The sequence below is a fragment of the Ovis aries genome, chromosome 1 (genome assembly GCF_016772045.2).
Source record: "Ovis aries strain OAR_USU_Benz2616 breed Rambouillet chromosome 1, ARS-UI_Ramb_v3.0, whole genome shotgun sequence".
In the NCBI taxonomy this organism is placed as follows: Eukaryota; Metazoa; Chordata; class Mammalia; order Artiodactyla; family Bovidae; genus Ovis; species Ovis aries.
The window spans coordinates 273,811,616-273,832,681 of record NC_056054.1 but is presented as its reverse complement, the minus strand read 5'-3'; the positions used below and the strand labels follow the sequence as shown (position 1 = coordinate 273,832,681).

The 21,066-nt window shown below is 40.3% G+C and overlaps 1 protein-coding gene across 13 annotated transcripts in view; it reads left to right on the top strand.

The window, feature by feature from the left end:
• Positions 1–21,066, top strand: part of ANKRD28 (ankyrin repeat domain 28) — a 212,977-nt gene that overhangs the window by 116,976 nt on the left and 74,935 nt on the right. For 12 of the 13 annotated variants that reach the window (XM_060396614.1, XM_042238654.1, XM_042238665.1 and 9 more), the window contains one exon: positions 19,447–19,525. In XM_060396614.1, the coding sequence (XP_060252597.1) occupies positions 19,447–19,525 (79 nt within the window). Of the gene's footprint in view, positions 1–19,446; positions 19,526–19,645; positions 19,734–21,066 lie in introns of those variants that run through there. The other variant, XM_060396603.1, reaches the window with a different exon arrangement.

Here is a 21,066-nt window from a genome sequence, read left to right as displayed (position 1 = left end):
TAAATATTAATCCAAGTGTATCAGTAGTCAGTGCTCTAAATGAGCCAATGGAAAGTTGCTTTCAAACTCTGGTACTGGAGACAACTCTTGAGAGTTCCTTGGATAGCAAAGAGGTCAAACCATTCAATCCTAAAGGAAATCAACCCTGAATATTCATTGAAAGGACTGATGCAGTAGATGAAGCTCCAATACTTTGGCCACCTGATGCGGAGATCCAACTCATTCGAAAAGACCCTAATGCTGGGAAGGATTGAAGGCAGGAGGAGAAGGGGGCTACAGAAGATGAGATGGTTGGATGCCCTCACCAGTTCATCAGACATGAGTTTGAGCAAGCTCTGGGAGATAGTGAAAGACAGGGAAGCCTGGCATGCTGCAGTCCATGGGGTTGCAAGTGGAAGTGAGAAATAGATTGAAGGGCCTAGATCTGATAGACAGAGTGTCTGATGAACTATGGAACAAGGTTCGTGACATTGTACAGGAGACAGGGATCAAGACCATCCCCATGGAAAAGAAATGCAAAAGAGCAAAATAGCTGTCTGGGGAAGCCTTACAAATAGCTGTGAAAAGAAGAGAAGTGAAAAGCCAAAGAGAAAAGGAAAGATACAAGCATCTGAATGCAGAGTTCCAAAGAATAGCAAGAAGAGATAAGAAAGCCGATGCTTTTGAGCTGTGGTGTTGGAGAAGACTCTTGAGAGTCCCTTGGACTGCAAGGAGATCCAACTAGTCCATTCTGAAGGAGATCAACCCTGGGATTTCTTTGGAAGGAATGATGCTAAAGCTGAAACTTCAGTACTTTGGCCACCTCATGCAAAGAGTTGACTCATTGGAAAAGACTTTGTTGCTGGGAGGGATTGGGGACAGGAGGAGAAGGGGACGACCGAGGATGAGATGGCTGGATGGCATCACTGACTCGATGGACGTGAGTCTGAGTGAACTCCGGGAGTTGGTGATGGACAGGGAGGCCTGGCGTGCTGCGATTCATGGGGTCGCAAAGAGTCGGACACGACTGAGCTACTGAACTGAACTGAAGGATTGAAGAACAGCAGTATGTTGTGTATAGGAAACCCACTTTAAACAGAAAGACATAAATAAAAGTAAATGGATGAAGAAAAAAAAATACCATGCTAACACTAATCAAAAGAAAGCAGAAGTATGAGAATGTAAGTTGGTATAGCCACTGTGGAAATACTATGCCAGTACCTCAAAAGATTAAGAACAGTTACCCCATATGATCCAGCAATCCCACTTCTGGGCATATACCCAGACAAAACTACAGTTCATAAAGATATATGCACCCCTGTGCTCATATCTATTCACAGTAACCAAGTCATGGACACAACCTTGTTGTTCATCAACAGATAATGAATAAAGAACATGTGGCTCAAATATGCAGTTGAATACCACTCAGCCATAAAAAAAGAATGAAATAATGCCGTTTACAGCAACATGGTTGGATCTAGATATGATCATACTGAGTGAAGTAAGTCAGACAAATACATATGATACCACTTATATATGGAATCTAAAACCTGACATAAATGAACATATCCACAAAACATAAACAGACTCACAGGCATAGAGAGACAGACTTGTGGCTGTCAAGGAGGAGAGTGGATGGAGGAGGGATAGACTGGAAGTTTGGGATTAACAGATGCAAACTATTATATATAGAATGGATAAACAACAAGATCCTTCTCAGTGTCCTGAGATAAACCATAATGGAAAATAGCACTAAAAAGAGTGTGTGTGTGTGTGTGTGTGTGTGTGTGTGTGTGTGTGTGTGTGTATAGTATATATACATTATAGCTCAGATAGTAAAAAAAATCTGCCTGCAATGCAGGAAACCATAAACAACAAGGTCCTACTGTATAGCATAGGGAACTATACTCAGTGTCCTGAGATAAACCATAATGGAAAATAGCACTAAAAAGAGTGTGTGTGTGTGTGTGTGTGTGTGTGTGTGATATATATACATTATAGCTCAGACAGTAAAGAATCTGCCTGCAGCGCAGGAAACCTGGGTTCAATTCCTAAATTGGGAAGATCCCTTGGAAAGGGAAATGGCAACCCACTCCAGTATTCTTGCCTGAAGAATCCCAAGGACAGAGGAGCCTGGTGGGCTATAGTCCATGGGGTCACAAAGAGTTGGACCCAACTGAGTGACTAACACTTCACTTCATATATATGTATTTATATATAACTGAAATTACTTTGATGTGCAGCAGAAATTAACAGAACATTATAAATCACTATATTTCAATTTTAAAAAAAGGACAAAGCAGAAGTAGCCATATAAATTTCAGATACAGTATACTTCAAAGCAGGGAAAGTTATCAGGGATAAAGAAGGGCCTTATATAGGCATAACAGGTCCATTCTTTGGGAAGACATAACAATCCTTAATATGTATGCACCTAAGAATAGAGTATCAAACTATGTGAGAGAAAAACTGATTGAACTGCAGGGGGAAAATAGATGAACCAACTATTAGAGATGGAGACTCCAACACTCCTCTATCAGAAACAGATCAAGTAGTAAAAAATGAGTAAGGACATAATCAGTAGCGCTGTCAAACAGCTGGATATAGTTGACATCTGTAGACTGCTTCATCCAACAGCTTCAGAGTATACATCCTTCTAAGTTCACATGAAATATTTACCATGATAGAACACATTCTAGGCCATAAAACACACTTTCTTTAACAAATCGAAAAGAATAGAAATTATGTAATGTCTGCTCTCAGAACAAAATGGAATTAAACTAGAAGTCACTAACAGAAAGTTAACTGGAAAATCCGAAATACATGCAGATTAAAGCAACAAACTTCTGAATAACAATGGGCCATGGAGGAAATCTCAAGTGAAATATAAAAGATTTTGTGTTGAGAGTGAAAGCGCAGCTTATCAAAATTTGGAGGATGCAATGAAAGCATTGCTTGCAATGAAAGCATTGCTTTTTCTGGAAACTTACACCATTGAATGTACATATTAGAAGAGAAGATTAGTAATCTAAGCTTTTAGGAAACTAGGAAAGGAAGAGCAATTTAAATCCAAAAAAAGCATAAGAAATAGAATTAGAGCAAAAGTCAACTAAATTGATTTTTCTCTATTGATTTTCTGTTTTCAGTGAAAAGAAAAGCTAGTTCTTTAAAAAGATTGACAAAATAGATAAGCCTCCACCAGCTAAGAAAAAAAGGAGAGGGGCACAGATTACTAATATCAGAAATGAAAGAAGGGCTGTCACTGTGGGGCCTGTGGACCTGAGAAGGATTATAAAGGAGTGGAGCAAACAACTCTGTGCCCAGAAATTGGACAACCTAGATGAAAGAGACAGTTCCTTTGAAAAACTCTTTTGCTGAGACTCTCTCAAGAAACAGACAGTACAAATAGGCTATATCTATTAAGAAATTGAGTCAACAATTAATAACCTAAAACAGCACCAGGCCCAGACAGATTCACTGATGAATTCTACTAAACACTTAATAAATTATACCAGTTCTCTACAGTCTCTCTCAAAGGCAAGAAGCAGAGGGAATATTTTCTAACTCATTCTTTGAGGCCAGCATTACCCTAATATGAAAACGAGACAAAAACAGTATAAGTAAAGAAAAATACAGACCAGTATCTCATGAACATAAGATGTGAAAGTTTCTCAACAAAATGTTAACGAACCAAATACAACAATATGGAAGAAGAATTCTACAACGTGGTCAATTGGGATTTATGCCAACTATGCAAGTCTGGTTTAACCTTTGAAAGTTAATTCATGTAAACTCTCATATCAACAGGCTAAAAAAGAAAATCACAAAATCATATCTGTAGTGCAGAAAAAGTGTTTGACAAAATCCAACACCTTTGTGATAAAGTCTCTCCTTAAGCTTAGGAATAATGGGGGAACTACCTCAACTTGATAAAGAATGTCGACAAAAAAATCTACAGCTAACGGTGAGAAACTCAAACCTTTCCCACTAAGATTGGGTGTAAGACAAGAGTGTTCCCTTTTATAGCTTCTTCTCAACATCATCCTGAAAGTTCTGGCCAATGTGGAAACAACAGGGAAGGAAATAAATGGCATACAGACTGTGAAGGAAGGTGTAAAACTTGGAAGCAACCCAGTGGGCTGGATGAAGCATAGACTGGAATCAAAATAGCCGGAGAAATATCGACAGCCTCAGCTACGCAGATGACGTTAACCTTTCGGCAGAAAGTGAAGGGAACTAAAGAGCCTCTTGATGAGAGTGAGAGGAGAGTGAGAAGGCTGGCTTAAAACTCAACATTCAGAAATCAAGATGAAGGCATCCAGTCCCATCACTTCATGGCAAATAGACGGAGAAATAATGGAAACAGTGATAGACTTTATTTTCTTGGGCACTGCAATCACTGCCGACAGTGACTGCAGCCATGAAATTAAAAGACGCCTGCTCCTTGGAGAAAAGTGGTGACACACTTAGCGTGTTAGAAAGCAGAGGCACCTCTTTGCCGACAAAGGCCGTCGCGTCACACCTGTGGTTTCTCCAGTGGTCATGTACAGACGTGAGAGCTGGACCATAAAGAAGGCTGAAGGCTGAAGGATTGATGCTTTTAAACTGTGCTGTTGGAGAGGACTCTTCAGAGTCCCTTGGACAGCAAGAAGATCAAACCAGTCAATCCTAAAGGAAATCAGTCCTGAACATTGATTGGATGGACTGGTGCTAAAGCTGAAACTCCAATGCTCTGGCCACCTGATGTGAAGAGCCAACTCAGTGTACAAGACCCTGATGCTGGGAAAGATTGAGGGCAGGAGGAGAAGGGGCGACAGAGGACAAGATGGTTAGATGGCATCACCAACCCAATGGACATGAGTTTGAGCAAACTCTAGGAGGTGGTAAAGGACAGGGAATCCTGGTATGCTGCAGTCCACGGAATCGCAGAGTTGGACACGACTGAGTGACTGAACAACAATGACAACAAAGATGTCCTTTAGTAGGTAAATGGATAAATAATAGATTATTATTCAGCACTAAAAACAAATGAGCTGTCGAGCCATGAAAAGACATGAAGAAACCTTAAATGCATACTATACGTAGTGGAAGAAACCAGTCGTAAAGGCTACATACTGTATGATTCCAACTGTATGACTTTCTGGAAAAGTTAAAACTGTGGAGACATTATAAACATGAGGGGTTGCTAGGGGGTAGGAATGAATAGGCAGGGCACATGGGATTTCTAGGGCAGTGAAAATGCTCTGATACCATCATGATAGATACATAAATACCATTAAACATCTGTCCAAACCCATAGAATTTACAGCATCAAGAGTGAACCCTAAGGTTCTGACTTTGAGTGATTGTCATATATTGATGTGTTTAAAACCTAAAACTGTTTTTGAAATTCCATTAAGTAATTAATTACAGTAGACACACAGGGAGTAGATGACCTCTGCTACTGGATAGTTGCTGGATGTGGTCTGAGGTGAACCAGCTTGAGATGAGCCTTTACACTGTGGTTGGAACATATAGTTGTGGTTGGCAGCAAAGTGGACAGGTAGGATTTCTGAGAGAGACCTCATTGATGTCATTGAGCTGCTGAGACAACCAGTGTTGTCCCTGCCCTTCTGAGAGGAGACCTTTTTATTTTAAAACCATTTTTAATTGATGTTTTCCTGTACTTGAAAAATAAGAGGATACAATTAAAGAACTGTAAACATTTTCTGTCCTGAAAGATGGTGCTATTTTCAAAATCTCATTAATAACATATTAAACCAAGAGAATAACTTTCGCCCTCTTCTTTGCCGCCTTTTCCCCCTTCCCCAACTTCCCTAGAATATTTTTATAACTGTGACCTTTTACAAGGATGATTGAAGGTCAGGTAAAATCTCCTTGTCTCTGTTATCCAGAATGATTGTTACTGTCAAAAGCTAAATATTTCAGGTTCCTTTCAGTTTTGAATTATGCTACTCATTGACTTTAATTTTTATCTGTCTTATGAGATTTGCCTGTGAGTTTGATAAAAGCCAGCAGATATTTATTAAGCGTCCATTTTACTGCTATGAAGTTTTTAAAGTTTGGCTTGCATTTGTTGTACTGAGATTAGGGTTTGTAAAGCATCTGTTGCTGTGTTAATATAGCTGACTTACTATGTACTCATTGGTGAACTGTTGGGTATATATTTTCTTAAGTGTTTTCAGAAGTGCGGGAGTATAGACATTCATGCCCAGTACTATCCCTGGTACTTAAATGCAGTTGATCCTTGAACAGCATGGGAATAAAGGGCACCCACCTCTACCCAGAGATCAAATCGCTAACATCCACTGGATCATCGAAAAAGCAAGAGAGTTCCAGAAAAACATCTATTTCTGCTTGATTGACTATGCCAAAGCCTTTAACTGTGTGGATCACAAGAAACTGTGGAAAATTCTGAAAGAGCTGGGAATACCAGACCACCTGACCTGCCTCTTGAGAAACCTATATGCAGGTCAGGAAGCAACAGTTAGAACTGGACATGGAACAACAGACTGGTTCCACACAGGAAAAGGAGTACGTCAAGGCTGTATATTGTTGCCCTGGTTATTTAACTTCTATGCAGAGTACATCATGAGAAACGCTGGGCTGGAAGAAGCACAAGCTGGAATCAAGATTGCCGGGATAAATATCAATAACCTCAAATATGCAGATGACACCACCCTTAATGGCAGAAAGTGAAGAGGAACTCAAAAGCCTCTTGATGAAAGAGGAGAGAGAAAAAGTTGGCTTAAAGCTCAGCATTCAGAAAACTAAGGTCATGGCATCTGGTCCCATCACTTCATGGGAAATAGATGGGGAAACAATGGAAACAGTGTCAGACTTTATTGTTTTGGGCTCCAAAATCACTGCAGATGTTGATTGCAGCCATGAAATTAAAAGACACTTACTCCTTGGAAGGAAAGTTATGACCAACCTAGATAGTATATTCAAAAGCAGAGACATTACTTTGCCAACTAAGGTCCGTCTAGTCAAGGCTATGGTTTTTCCTGTGGTCATGTATGGATGTGAGAGTTGGACTGTGAAGAAGGCTGAGCGCCAAAGAATTGATGCTTTTGAAGTGTGGTGTTGGAGAAGACTGTTGAGATCCCTTGGACTGCAAGGAGATCCAACCAGTCCATTCTGAAGGAGATCAGCCCTGGGATTTCTTTGGAAGGACTGATGCTAAAGCTGAAACTCCAGTACTTTGGCCACCTCATGCAAAGAGTTGACTCATTGGAAAAGACTCTGATGCTGGGAGGGATTAGGGGCAGGAGGAGAAGGGGATGACAGAGGATGAGATGGCTGGATGGCATCACCGACTCGATGGATGTGAGTTTGAGTGAACTCCGGGAGTTGATGATGGACAGGGAGACCTGGAGTGCTGCAATTCATGGGGTCGCAAAGAGTCGGACACGACTGAGCGACTGAACTGAACTGAACCTCTACTCTGCACCCAGCAGGTGCAGCTGAAAATTCATGTATGTTTTTTGACTTATCTAAAACTTAATACTAATAACTTACTGGATGCCTTACCAATAACATAAGCAGTTGATTAACACAGATAAGGTATGTTATTCGTATTGTATGGGCTTCCCAAGTGGCTCAGTGGTAAAGAATCCACCTATTAATGCAAGAGACTCAAGAGATGTAGGTTTGATCCCTGGGTCAGGAGGATCCCCTGGAGAAGGAAGTGGCAGCTCATTCTACTATCCTAGCCTGGAAAATCCCATGGACAGAGGAGCTGGGTGGGCTACTGAGAGTAGGGGTCGCAAAGAGTCAGACATGACTGACCATACATGCACTATATTCTTAAACTAGAAAAAAGGAATGTTATTAAGAAAATTATAGGAAAATACATTTACAGTACTTGACTGCATTTATCAGTACTGTAAGTTTGCATCATCTGTTTATATAAGATGAATCATCTCTCTCACCACCCCCATCAATATTGTCTTATAATAAAACAAATCACTAGATGTTATATGTGTTGCTAACCCTAGACATCAAAAAAGAAAATATGAAAAAGAAACTCATGTTTATTTACAAGTACAATTCATGCAGTGATACTGAAGCAACAACAAGATGATTGCTCTGGGGTAGCCTGGTGTAATCAGTTGTTGCTCAGAAGCCTAGCCTGTACAAAAACCACTTACTTGTGTCATTGATAGGCTGGTAACGCAGTTTCTCCAGTTACAAGATGGGGGAGGAGGAGAAGGAGGGAATACCATATAGTAATATAATTCTTTGAAAGCAAAGTTATAAAACAGTAAGAAAACTAACATAAATATATTAAATATCACTCACTTTATGCCTAAGTAAGGATAGACTAGTATCTACATGTATATTATGCCTTCATGATACCTAACTTTTTCTTAGTTTTTTCAGTATATGTAGACTACATAGTTCACTTGTAAGTTTTCCAAATTGTCATAGATCTCCAGAATTTTTCCTAATATATTTATTGAAAAAAACTGGCTTATATATGGATCCACACAGTTCAAACTCATGCTGTCCAAGGGTCAAATGTATATGCAATCCTGGATTTCTGGCTAGCACACTCTTCTAAAGAAATGGAAGGAGAAATAGCCTGCCCAATTATTCCTTAGCCATTCCTTTTCCTTCCTGTGTGAATATAGAAAGAGAATATTAGAGGGACATCGTTTATAGGCTAGTGATAGTTCTGCTCTGTGCGTAGAAGGAATAAGCGAGATTTCACTGTCCCCAAGTGTGGGGAAGGCCAGCCTCCAATCCAGAGAGCTAAGCAGTGTACTTGTCGCAGTGTTGCTTTTTTCACAGTTCCCATGAGAAGCCACAGCTTGCCAAATTTGATAAATACTTTTAATTGGTCTGTTGTTAACAGTGTTTTGGTGAAGAGCCTGGGTTTAAAAGTAGGCATATTCTTAAGAATAATGCAAGCTAAACCATACAATCATTTTGCAAAGTAAAGCAGATATGTGCAATGCCTTGTGCAGTGCCTGCCACAAAATAAAGATCCATGGGTTGCACTCCTGTTCTGAGAAGCTTGTCATCCCACATGGCTACTACACTCTGTTGGTATACAGGTAAGCAACCTACCAAAGTGGAGTCTATCAGAATACTGTTCTCAGGTTTAAAATTAAAGACTTCTCTTGGGGCTGCTGAATTTTTAAAAGTAAACCCCAGGATCTCTATTGGTTTTGTTTCCTAATGTGAGGGGAAGTGTTGCTGGTAAAGGCAAAGAAAAGAAACTGATGCTGAAAAAAAAACAGAAAAAGACAAGAGTCCTGAATGTTTCATGTTCCCTTGTGGCCTTGCCACGTGCCTTCCTTACCAAAACTGTAGTTGTTTGGTGCTCAGCTCCATGAAGTATTCCGGCATCCTTCTGATAGATTCATTTCACCTGAACAGATTCTATTTAGATTTCTTTCCCTCGCGCCCAGTAATGCCATCTAAGGTATGTGTTCAATAAACAGTAGCTCTTAGGAATAGTGAGAGAAACATAGGCCATCTGCTAGTCGAAAATACTTTTTACTTAAAGTTACATCGCTCTGCTAAATGCAGATGATTTTTCGTGTTGTAATCTGAAACGTAAAGGTTCCACAGAGGTTCTCAAAGTATTCCTTGGAAAAGAATCATAACAAGCATCCTAGTGGTTCTGGCTCTTTCTGTGGTGGTGTGTGCCCAGAGGTCTGGGCAGTTGGCTGCCAGAGGCTCTTCTAGCGTGCACTGTGTTCTGGGACCCAGAAATCGACACACGTGTCTCTCACGAGCTGCATTACATTAGTGCATCATTGATTGATGGTGAATTTCCTTCATTAATGTTTTAATTTGTTTAAACCTCTCTAGTGCCTGTGGGGTATGTAACTTTGAGCCACGTGCTGTGTGGGTATAAAATTAGATAGTTTGCTTCCTCCAGATACTTATTACCTAATTATGAAACCATGACATAAACCAGAGTTGAGCAATAACAAGACTGCCACCTGAATAGTACAGATGATAATGTCGTAATAGAAGCACGGGGTAGAAGGATCCCAGTGAATTGACATGGTCCTGAAGACTGTGACGGAGATGAAATTTGAACTGGGCCATAAAGAGTAGGAAGGATTTGGGCAGGGAAAATGCATTCTTGGTTAAGGAAACAAAGGTGAAAGATGAAAAGGTGCCACTATTCTTTCCATTAGTAGAGATTAACTAGTCTCAATAGACAGCATATTAAAAAGCAGAGACGTTACTTTGCTGACAAAGGTCCATATAGTCAAAGCAGTGGTTTTTCCAGTAGTCACATACGGGTGTGAAAGTTGGACCAGGAAGAAGGCTGAGTGCTAAAGAATTGACGCTTTTGAACTGTGGTGCTAGAGAAAACTCTTGAGAGTCCCTTGGACTGCAAAGACATCAAACCAGTCCATCCTGAAGGAAATCAACCCTGAATATTGATTGGAAGGACTGATGCTGAAGTTGAAGCTCCAATACTTTGGCCACCTGATGCGAAGAGCCGACTCATTGGACAAGACCCTGACTCTGGGAAAGACTGAAGGCGGGAGGAGAAGGAGACGACAGATGAGATGGTTGGATGGCATCACTGACTCAATGGACGTGAGTTTGAGCCAACTCCAGGAGATGGTGAAGGATGAAAACCTGGCATGCTGTAGTCCATGGAGTCACAAAGAGTTGGAGATGACTGAGCAACTGAGCCACAACTGGTTTCAGTGATAGGTTAATGCTTTCAAACATCAGGTTAATGAGGGAGAGTGGAGACGATTGGTGCCACTAAAGGTGATTGAGCTTACGATTTAGTGAATGTGAAATTGCCTTCCAGCTTTGATCTGCTGCCACGTAAAAACTAAAAATGCAGTCTGAGGATTTTTCCAGATGGTTCTTAAGTGTACAGAGCGTCACTTCCATACTGAAGAAAACTAGGGTTCTCTTATATGAAGTATCTTAGACACCCACCAGCACCCTGTAGAGCTATATCCCCAAGGCAGAGGTTAGCCGCAGGGCTTCTCTGAGTGCAGGGTCTTGAGGACAGTCAGCCGTCATAACTTACTTTATGAAGAGGTGAAGACAAAGAGTAGATTTGACTCGTTCCTGGGTAATTCCAGCTGAGTTATGTGGACCAGAAGCTGAACCTTGAAAGATGATACCCAGATTTTCAACAAGAAAGTTTCAGTCTGATATTAGTAGAAATAAAAGTAAAAATGATCAGTGGCAGCCAAGGAAGTAGCCATTAGAGGAAAGTAAATGGAAAACAGAAAAAACTGCTTAGAAAATTACAAGAAGTTGATAAGAAAAAGTGAAGTCAGGCCACAGGTTTTGAGGGAGAGTGATTAGTTTTAAACGAACAATGGTTCAGTATTCAGTGGAGCCTTATAGAGTCTGTATAGTAAAATTGAGATTCCCAAGGGGGCGCTAGTGGTAAAGAACCTGCCTGTCAGTGCAGGAGATGTAAGAGATGCAGGTTTGGTCCCGGGTCGGGAAGATCCCCTGAGAAAGGCAAGGCATGGCAGACCCGCTCCAGTATTCTTGCCTGGGAAATGCTGTGGGCAGAGGAGCCTGGCGGGCTAGGGTCCACTGGGTCAAATAAGTTCAGCATGCACCCTGAAGGCCAACTGCCTGTGCTTCAGTCCTGATTCTGCCAATTCCAGATGAGTAAATTCCTTAAACTTTTTTCTGTGACTGGATTTCCTATCCTGTATTTGTTTTCTTAACCTGTTGAGGTAGAGTGTTTAGAGCGGTCCTAGCATATAAAGCAAGCTGTGGGATGCTAGTGTTACTGTTCTTCCTGGTTTTGGCTAATACACGTGAAAGCTTCAGCACCTGGAGCAGGGCAGCGTTATAGATTTGAGTCATTGCTGTGGAGGATGTTTTGAATCCGTATCAATAGGTGAATTCTTAGACTCTCTATTTCTCCTTATACAGATGTTCTGTCTCTCAGTTTATCATTTCTATCTTTCACTTACCTATTTTTATATAGTTCATGGGGTCCCCAAGAGTTGGATACCACTGAGTACTCACATAAACATTTCCTTCTATTCCAGCCAGGTCCCCAAATCTGCTTTAAGTTAAAACTTCCACAGAAAATGTTGAGAACGTAGAGGTGAAGTTTGAGTTCCCAGGTTTGACATAAGGCACTTCCTAGTGAATCTCACCCTTTTCCTGGCCTGTGCTTAGATAGGACTTCCCTGGTGGCTCAGATGGTGAAGCGTCTGTCTACAATGCGGGAGGACTTGGGTTTGATCCCTGGGTTGGGAAGATTCCCTGGAGAAGGAAATGGCAACCCACTCCAGTACTCTTGCCTAGAAAATCCCATGGACGGAAGAGCCTGGTGCAGGCTACTGCCCATGGGGTCGCAAAGAGTCAGACACAACTGAGCAACTTCACTTTCACTTTCTTTCACTTTGTGCTTAGATACACCATGGATTTCCTTCTTTCTCACAAGTTGTTAACCTTGCTTGTCTGTATTTTGGTGAGCATTTCAGAGTTCACCATAAGAGAGCATAAAAACTAAAAGTATAATTCAGGATGTTCGTGAACACTTTTTAAAAGCCTTATTTTGGAGAAATTATTTATGGACACTCCAGAATTTTTAAAAATAGTAGAGAGAGGGTTTTGTGTTTCCATCTATCAGATTCCTGCTATGATGACCTGTTACTTACAGTGCATTATCAGAAGCAGGAAGTTTAGTTTTTTTGGCTGCACTACAGCATGTGGGATCTCAGTGCCCCAACCAAGGATCGAACCCATGCCCCCTCCATTGGAAGCATGGAGTCTTAACCATGGACCGCCAGGGAAACCCCCAAAGCAGGAAGTTGATACTGGCACAATACAACTCAGTTAGACAACACACCTTTCTTGGGTTTCACCAGTTTATGCATGCACTCATTTGGGGGAGGAGGAGCAGAGTAGCAGTAATGTCTTCGTACATAATTCTAGAACATTTTGCCACATGTGTAGATTTGTATTACCACCCACAGGTTCTAGACGGAGAACTGCTGTACCACCACAGAGGAATGTCCTCGTTGTCCAGTCACTGGTGTGTGCTGCACCAGCACAGCATTTGCCTACGGGGCTCGCCTGGTGGCTGAGACGCTGAAGACTCTGCCTGCAGTGTGGGAGACCTGGGTTCGATCCCTGGGTTGGGAAGATCCCCTGGAGAAGGGAATGGCAACTTACTCCAGTGCTCTAGCCTGGGAAATCCCATGGATGGAGGAGCCTGGTGGGCTGCAGTCCATGGGGCTGCAAAGAGTCACACAGCTGAGCAACTAACAGTAACACTATCAGCTCAAAGTGGTTAGCAGTCACTAGTCTCCATTAATATGTGTCCTTTTTTTCATCTTTGGGATAATCACTTATAAGAACTATAGCTATTTTTTGTTTTGCTTTTAATGGGGGAAGGTAAATAATTTTTATAGTCCTGATCATATGCACAAAATATCTTTTCAGGGCACCACATGAGAACTACAAGAAAAATGTGTTTACTTCTGTGGATATAATCAAAAAGCTTTGCGAACAAATGAGTTAAATTTTTAATTTGTGTCTATTTTGTGTATTTAATAATTCTAGTCAAGTTTGTTTGAAATACAACATGGAGGTAATAATTTCTTTAAAAACTGATTATCCAAGAAACATTTTTTTTAATGGGCACTTGGACTTGTAAAAATGCCTGGTATGGCAAGTTACTGAAATGCTTTTCAGCTGATTGAAATGTTATTTTTAATTTTTCATTTTACTTTTGGAAGAGGTACATGGTAGTAACTCCAGGCAGTACCAAAGGCCACAGGTGGTGAGGAGTAACTCTCTCGCCTTCAGACTTTGGTGTGTCAGTGTTCTTCACCTAGAGGCCGTCACTGTGTCTTAAATATACAGGATGTCCTTGAGTATCCTTGAAAGATGTTTTATGCATATTCAAGTCTAGGAGAGTCTAGGAGTGTATAGAATCTTTAACACAATTGTTGCTAGGCTGCTTTTTTCATTTAACACTTCGCTTTAGAGATGTTCCATTGATAAGGAGCATTGGGGTCTGCTTGTTATTTTAAATTGAAAGCATAGTGTAATATTATGGTTTATAATAGGAAATATATATATTTAGTCTTAGTCTCTATTTCTAGCACAGAAAAAACTCTGACATTTCCTAGGAGGAAAACCGTGGTGCCTTATGTTAATGAGATGACTTTTGGAAAGGCTCTAAATGTGGGGTCCTTGCCTATGTAGCCAACCACGTGGCAAGAACTTGATTGGAACTTTTAGTCTCACCCTCTGATCTCTGAGGAGAGAAGGGCTGGAAATTGAGTTCAATTGCCTGCAGTCAGTAGGAACTCATAAAAACCCACAAGGTGAGGTGTTCAGAGAGTTTCCAGGCTGTTGAACCAGAAATGCTTAAATGTGCCACTGGGCTAGGCTCCAAACTCTGAGGACGGAAGCTCCTTTGTTTAGGATCTTGTCCTGTGTTCCTCTTTATCTGACTGTTTTAATTCACGTCCTCCAGTATCTTGTGTAATAAACTCGTAATCTAGGTAGTAAACTGCTTTTCTAAGTCCTGTCAGCTGCTCTAGCAATTAGTCACACCCAAGGAGGTCAGCGGAACCTGGATTTGTACCCAGTCAGAGGTCTGATAACAACCTGAACTTGCTGTTGACCTCTGTGGTGGGGCGGGGAGCCCCTCTTGCAGGACTGAGTCCTTAACCTGTGGCATCTGATGCTGTCCCCTGGCAGGTAGTGTCAGAACTGTGTTTATTTGTAGGACAGCTAGCTGGCGTTGGAACGTTGTGTGGATGTGTGGGGAAAACCCACACACTTTGGAACTGGACATAGTGTTTCATTCCATGGATATACAGCTCCAAGACTCTCATCTAAAAATGTTCATTAAAAAAAAAAAATGTTCATAACTGGTAGTTGATAAGCTAATCAAAGTCTGACAAAAGGAAGTATTTTAAATGATCTTTAATCATTTTGCTGTAATAATGTGTAATATTCCAGCCAGTTTTTTAAAAATTGGGGTAAGGCTTTTGGTTGACAATGTGGAGTCCACTAACAGGAGTTCAGTGTTACTTTCCTTGCATAGACCATTGCCCAGGGTATTAGTTCTAATTCCTCTTCGGGGTTTCTTAAAGTAATGTAAGAATTTAGATACCCAAGACAAGCTCTGCATATGTTAACTGCCTTAGTGTATCAATTGTCTTGGCTGCACCCAGTTCCAACAGTACTTTTTTTGGTAGCTTGCCTGTATTGAGTCTTTATATAGTATTTAACCTAGTGATCATACAGACAATTTGCTTTTTCCTCACTCCTGTTTCATCAGTTTAAATAATATTTAAATCGCATGTATGATTGCAGGCACAGTTGGCACAAGCAGTTGTGTTAGCACGCCTCTCTTCCGCTTGGTGCACACACACCCAGCGATATGGGTGCGTGCGCAGGGCCTTGGTTGCAGCGGTCTAATACTCAAAACATATGCTGTGCCGAAGTCACCTTTACTCGGGAAACAGAATGTTGAAGGTTGGTTAGGAACTGCTTGTGTTTCATAATTTTTAATAACCGTTTGCTTGTTGATGGGCATTTACTTTGTTTTCAGCATTTTGCTTCCAGCTATGGTCAATAAATATACTTTCTCACACATAGCAGTATCTTTATCTAAAAAAAAAAAATCCTTGAAGTGAAATTCAGTGTCTGTAAGAGGATAGTCATTTTTTCATTCTAATAAATTTTGTTAAAAGGAATGTGTTTTATTGTATCATTTTCAGTATTTAATTGCAGCTAAATATGATAGGTAAAATTTTTTCTTTCAAAATTAATTTGTTCCTTAGTTTTTCCTCTCTACAGATCAAAGGGAAAAAACATTTATAGTCATAAAATACATTAATAGGATTCAAGGCATTGAGTCATAGAATTCCAGACATCTCTCACACATAAATGTGAGTGTGTGTGTGTGTTATGTGAGTGCTGTGTATGTGGTTTATACTGCAGAGGAGATGTTTTCCTCAGTTTGAGTGGGTTTAAAGAAAGAAAGTGAAGTTGCTCAGTTGTGTCTGACTGTTTGCGACTCCATGGACTATAGCCTACCAGGCTTCTCCATCTGTGGGATTTTCTAAGCAAGAGTACTGGAGTAGGTTGCTATTTCCTTCTCCAGGGAATCTTCCTGACCCAGGGATACCATAGAGTAGAGAAGGAAATGGCAGATCACTCCAGTGTTCTTGCCTGGAGAATCCCCATGGACAGAGGAGCCTGGCAGATTACAGTCCATGGGGTCACAGGAGTTGGACACTAGTTGTTGACTAAACCACTGGCCACCAAATACCATAGGGAAGTCTGATGTGTTAGTGATTAACACTGGAAAGCCTTCAGCCAAGGATCCTTTTATTAAAGTGATTAAGTTTAGGACTCAGCTTTGAATAAAGCCTTATATTTTAGTGGTTCTGTGTTAGCTTTTTCAATGACTGTCAGGAGCTGCATTAGGCATTACTGACAAAATGGAGGCACGGCCCCAACTCCTCTCCTCATCCTGCAGGCACGGACCCGGGATGAAGGAGTTAGGTCTTGTGATTCTGACTTGTTCTTTCCTTTCTTTGGTTGCTGCTGCTGCTGCTAAGTCGCTTCAGTCATGTCTGACTCTGTGCGACCCCATGGACGGCAGCCCACCAGGCTCCCGCGTCCCTGGGATTCTCCAGGCAAGAACACTGGAGTGAGTTGCCATTTCCTTCTCCATTGCATGAAAGTGAAAAGTGAAAGTGAAGTCGCTCAGTCGTGCCCCGACTCTTAGTGACCCCATGGACTGCAGCCCACCAGGCTTCTCCGTCCATGGGGTTTTCCAGGCAAGAGCACTGGAGTGGGGTGCCATTGCCTTCTTTGTTCTTCAGTTGAGTTGGCTGGAAAGAATGTTAAGGTGCTTATTGTTCTTGAGAGAAGCATGAGAAAGCACAAAGCCTTCTGCAGTTGTGCCCAGAAAATAATCGATAAAGAAACCATTGACATTTGTTCAAGGATCTTTGCAAAGAATGTCCCAGGATGAGCACATAGGCTGCAGCTTGAGACCATGGGAAAGATTGTTATCTGAGACCTGTTTGTGAGGGGAATGCTTATGGCAATGGAAGTTTGCTGAGCTTAGGGTTTAGGAATAATTAAAAATAGCTGGAAGCCTTTTTAGGAGATAGTCAGCTTAGGATACTAGGGGCAAGCAGGATTTAAAAAGATAAGAAATAAACTGAGGGATGTGGTATGCAGCCAGACATAAGCATGAGTTACAGTGTAACTCTGGTTGAAGGACAACAGTGATTTATGGAGACAAAGTCTGGGTGAGGGGGAGCTGAAATGTAAAACCTCTGATCTGATGCTTTTGTCAAAGTCTAAAAGAAGACCTGACGCTTGAAATAAACATGCAGTCCCGCACCTTGAGTCAGAGGCTGCATTGTTCTCCGCCGACACCGCTCATCTCTTCAGGCTGATTCCCTGGCTGCTGGAGCTGGACTCCGGCAAATGACTGTTTGTCCAATAATCTCTGTGCAAACCATTTGTTTAATGGGGTATGTATTGGAATAAAAAATACAATCTTGTGGAAATTAACTGGGCTTTAGAGAGACAAGAACTCTTAGCTTATTAAAAAACAGTAACAACCACTATATCAACCTCTTTTTTCTTTCTCACCTGTTACTATTTTAAGGACACAAATATATTAACATTATATGAAGAAATTTTTATGGAGCCAGTTATAATTATGTATTATACACATTTTCTAATAATTTTATAGAAATACATCTAAACCTTTTTAGAATTGCCTGTGAATATTTTTAACCCCTGTTTTGAATAGCAGTTTTTTCCCCTAATTTATTCCCATTTGCCTAACAATCTTTTCTTAGTATAACTGGAGTATTGCCAAACTGGAAAATTATTGTGATGTGAAATTTTTCATTTTTTTAGTCTTGAAAGTTAACAATATTATCGTAATGCAAGAGACCCCCCCCCCCCAAAATACCTGTTCTGCAATTGTTATTTGCTCACTTGCTCGTGTGTGGCCACACTGGGTCTGTGTTGCTGCCGCGTGGGTTTTCTCTAGTTGCAGTGCAGGGCGGCTGCACTCTTAACTGCAGTGCTGGGGCTTCTGTGTTGCTGTGACTTCTCTTATTGTGGAGCACGGGCTCAGGAATTGTGGCACGCGGGCTTAGGTGCCCAATGGCATGTGGAATCTTCCCGGACCAGGGATCAAACCCATGTCCCCTGCACTGGCAGGCGAACTGCCAACCGCTGGACTGCCAGGGATGTCCATGATACCTATTTAAGAATTTTATTTCTCTTAGTAGTCTAGAAGTCAGTGGTTCTTAACTGTGTGTTGTTGGTGCAGCTTTGCTCTGCAAGATCATTCCGTATGTTTTGCTTAAGTCTTGTAGGATATTAGCCTACCTCTGCCTGGTCAAAGCTGGCACAGTTTCACACATGCTGTCCAGGGTGAGGGAGGTGGGAAATGTTAGTCTTGGCTCTGGAGTAGTTTCTTTTAGGCTGAAGGTGTCAAAGTTGTGCCGTTCCTTCCTCCCACACATGATCTGTCCACACTAAGTAGCAATGCTTCAAGGCATGCTAGGCGTCTGTTCTCTTGCTGGGTGGGTCAATAACCAGGTAAAACTTCATTCCTCTGGACAAAGAGGGAAACGGGCAAGGAAAAAAACTAATAATCTGGCTCAAAAACCAGTATCTAAAAATTTGGTTGTAAATTTCAAAATAAATATTTGTAATTGAATAGCTTTCTCAGATGCAGTGACTTCAGCAACACTGTTGAAACTTTAGATGAGGTATACTTTGAACTGAATCTCTAAATGTGACATTACTCTAAGATCCTGCTTCTCAAACTGGAGGATCTTATTGTTTGAGGCAAGAGGTATACACAGCTGTGCATTTAGATGTAGCTTCTATTTCTAGAGGAAGGTTGGAAGACTATGTATAGGATAGGAGTATATTTTAGAGCCAAAACCAAAATTGGCAGGAACTTTAAGAAAAACCTTAAGGTTATTTGAAGAGATAATTTCAGATCCCCAGAGATATTTTCTACTTTTGCCACTGTAGTTCTATGGAAACATTTTGATAGGGGCTTTCCTGGTGGGGAACATTTTGATAAGCAACCTTTTGGTTTGTTAGGGTTTGTTTTATAAACTGTGAAATTGTGGAAATATATTTGGGGGAGGTGGGCAAGTAGTATGAAGTAAAGGAAATTTTCCTATATATATTAGCAATATAGTCATCTTTATTCAAAGAAAGTCTAAGAAGCTATTGCTTTGTCATCTTAGATTTATCTTTTATTCTTTGCTATATTTTATACTATTCTTTTAAAGCCAAAATATATTTTTTAGGCTTTTCTTCTCCTAGCAAAGAAATACTCCGTTAATGGGACTTGCATACTAGAGTTGTGGAAGTAGTAAGCTATAGTTTATAGTGGATTTTCTTCATTTAAAGTATATTAAAGTTAACTTTATATTGAAATTTATGTTCCACCTTTCCTTCTTATCACAGGACAATGAAAAGAGAACTCCACTGCATGCTGCTGCCTATCTTGGAGATGCAGAAATCATTGAATTGCTTATTTTATCTGGTATGGCCAGCTCTGTGTAAGAGCACATCATGTATATTTTTGTCATTAATATTTATTAAACCTCACTATTTCTTCATATTTGTTAGACAACCTGAAACTTATTTGTTTATTCTAGAAGTAATGGTCTCACATTGGAAAACAAGTCACCTCCTTTGTGGAGCATGTAACTCTGAAGGAAAACAGGCTATCGATACAAGTAAACTTTACAGTATGTAAAATGAGATAAATGCTTTGGAAAAATGAAAAAATAGATCAGAATGCAGTCAGCCCTCTGTATTCACGGGTTGTGTATTCATGGATTGAACCAACCACAGGTGAAAAATAGACTGAAAATATGCCAGTGTTCCAGGGGGAAAATTTGAATTTACCATTCAGTGGCAGCTATTTACATAGCATTATATTCTATTTACTGCTATTTGTGTAGTGTATTAGGTATTATAAGTAATCTAGAGAGAATTTAAAATATTCAGAAGCATATGTATAGGTTATATGCAGATACTAGGACATTTTATATAAGAACTCTGAGCATCTGTGAGTTTTGATATCCACAGGGAGTCTTCCAACCAGTTTCCCTGTGAATGATGAGGGATAGCTATGATGGAGTGGGATAAGCATTATATAGTGTTAGGTGTTACACAAAGTAGTCATACAAGGCCTCATTGACCATGGAGTTACTGGAAGATGATTACAGTTCTTCAAGGAGGAGTTGATGGTAGCTTGGCGCTAGTCTAGCGTTGGAGGGATAAGAAATTATATGATAGTAGGTATAGTTTGAAAATGATGGCAGCAAGATTTATGTCTTTAAATAGCATATATCTAATTCTTTTTGAGGGCCTATAAAGTTTATTTTAGGAGATTGTACTTTATTTTTAACTTCTGAACTGTTCAAAACCTTATATATGAAGAAATTATATAACAGTCTCCTATAGAATAGCTCCTATGGTAGTCAGACTTCTTGCAAACCTAAAATAGGTAAAGAGAGCTTAGAAATATTTTTGTGGTACCAAGATTATTTTACAATAATCTGATATTTATTGAGAAAGGATGCTTATGTTCAAATTCAGCTTGTGTTGTCAGATTGCACAGAGATATGCATAAGGCAGCTGGAGAGATAGTATCATTCCTTTGATATTTGGGAGAAGGAGCACTGAAGAGACATTCTGAGTAAAAATCCAACTAAATAGTAGCCTGAACAGAATTTTTGCCATAATAAATTAATAAATTTTTTTACTGTGGTTTTTATAACAAGTTGCATGAGTGTATAGAGTTATATTAGGGTAGTGCAAACATAATTGTACTTTCAGACCATGAATTTTAAATCATTATAACTAGGCTCAAACACATCTTTATTAATCAAAATGTGAACCATTATAATCAGCACATTTTTGCCAATGAGAAATAAGTTTGTGTATTCATATAGCATAAAAATCTGTGCTTCAGGGTTTGACAAACTCTTGGAAAGCATTTTCTGCCTCCAGCTGGTCGTGGAAGCATTTTCCCTGCAAAAAGTTATTGAGATGCTTCAGGAAATGGTAGTCGGT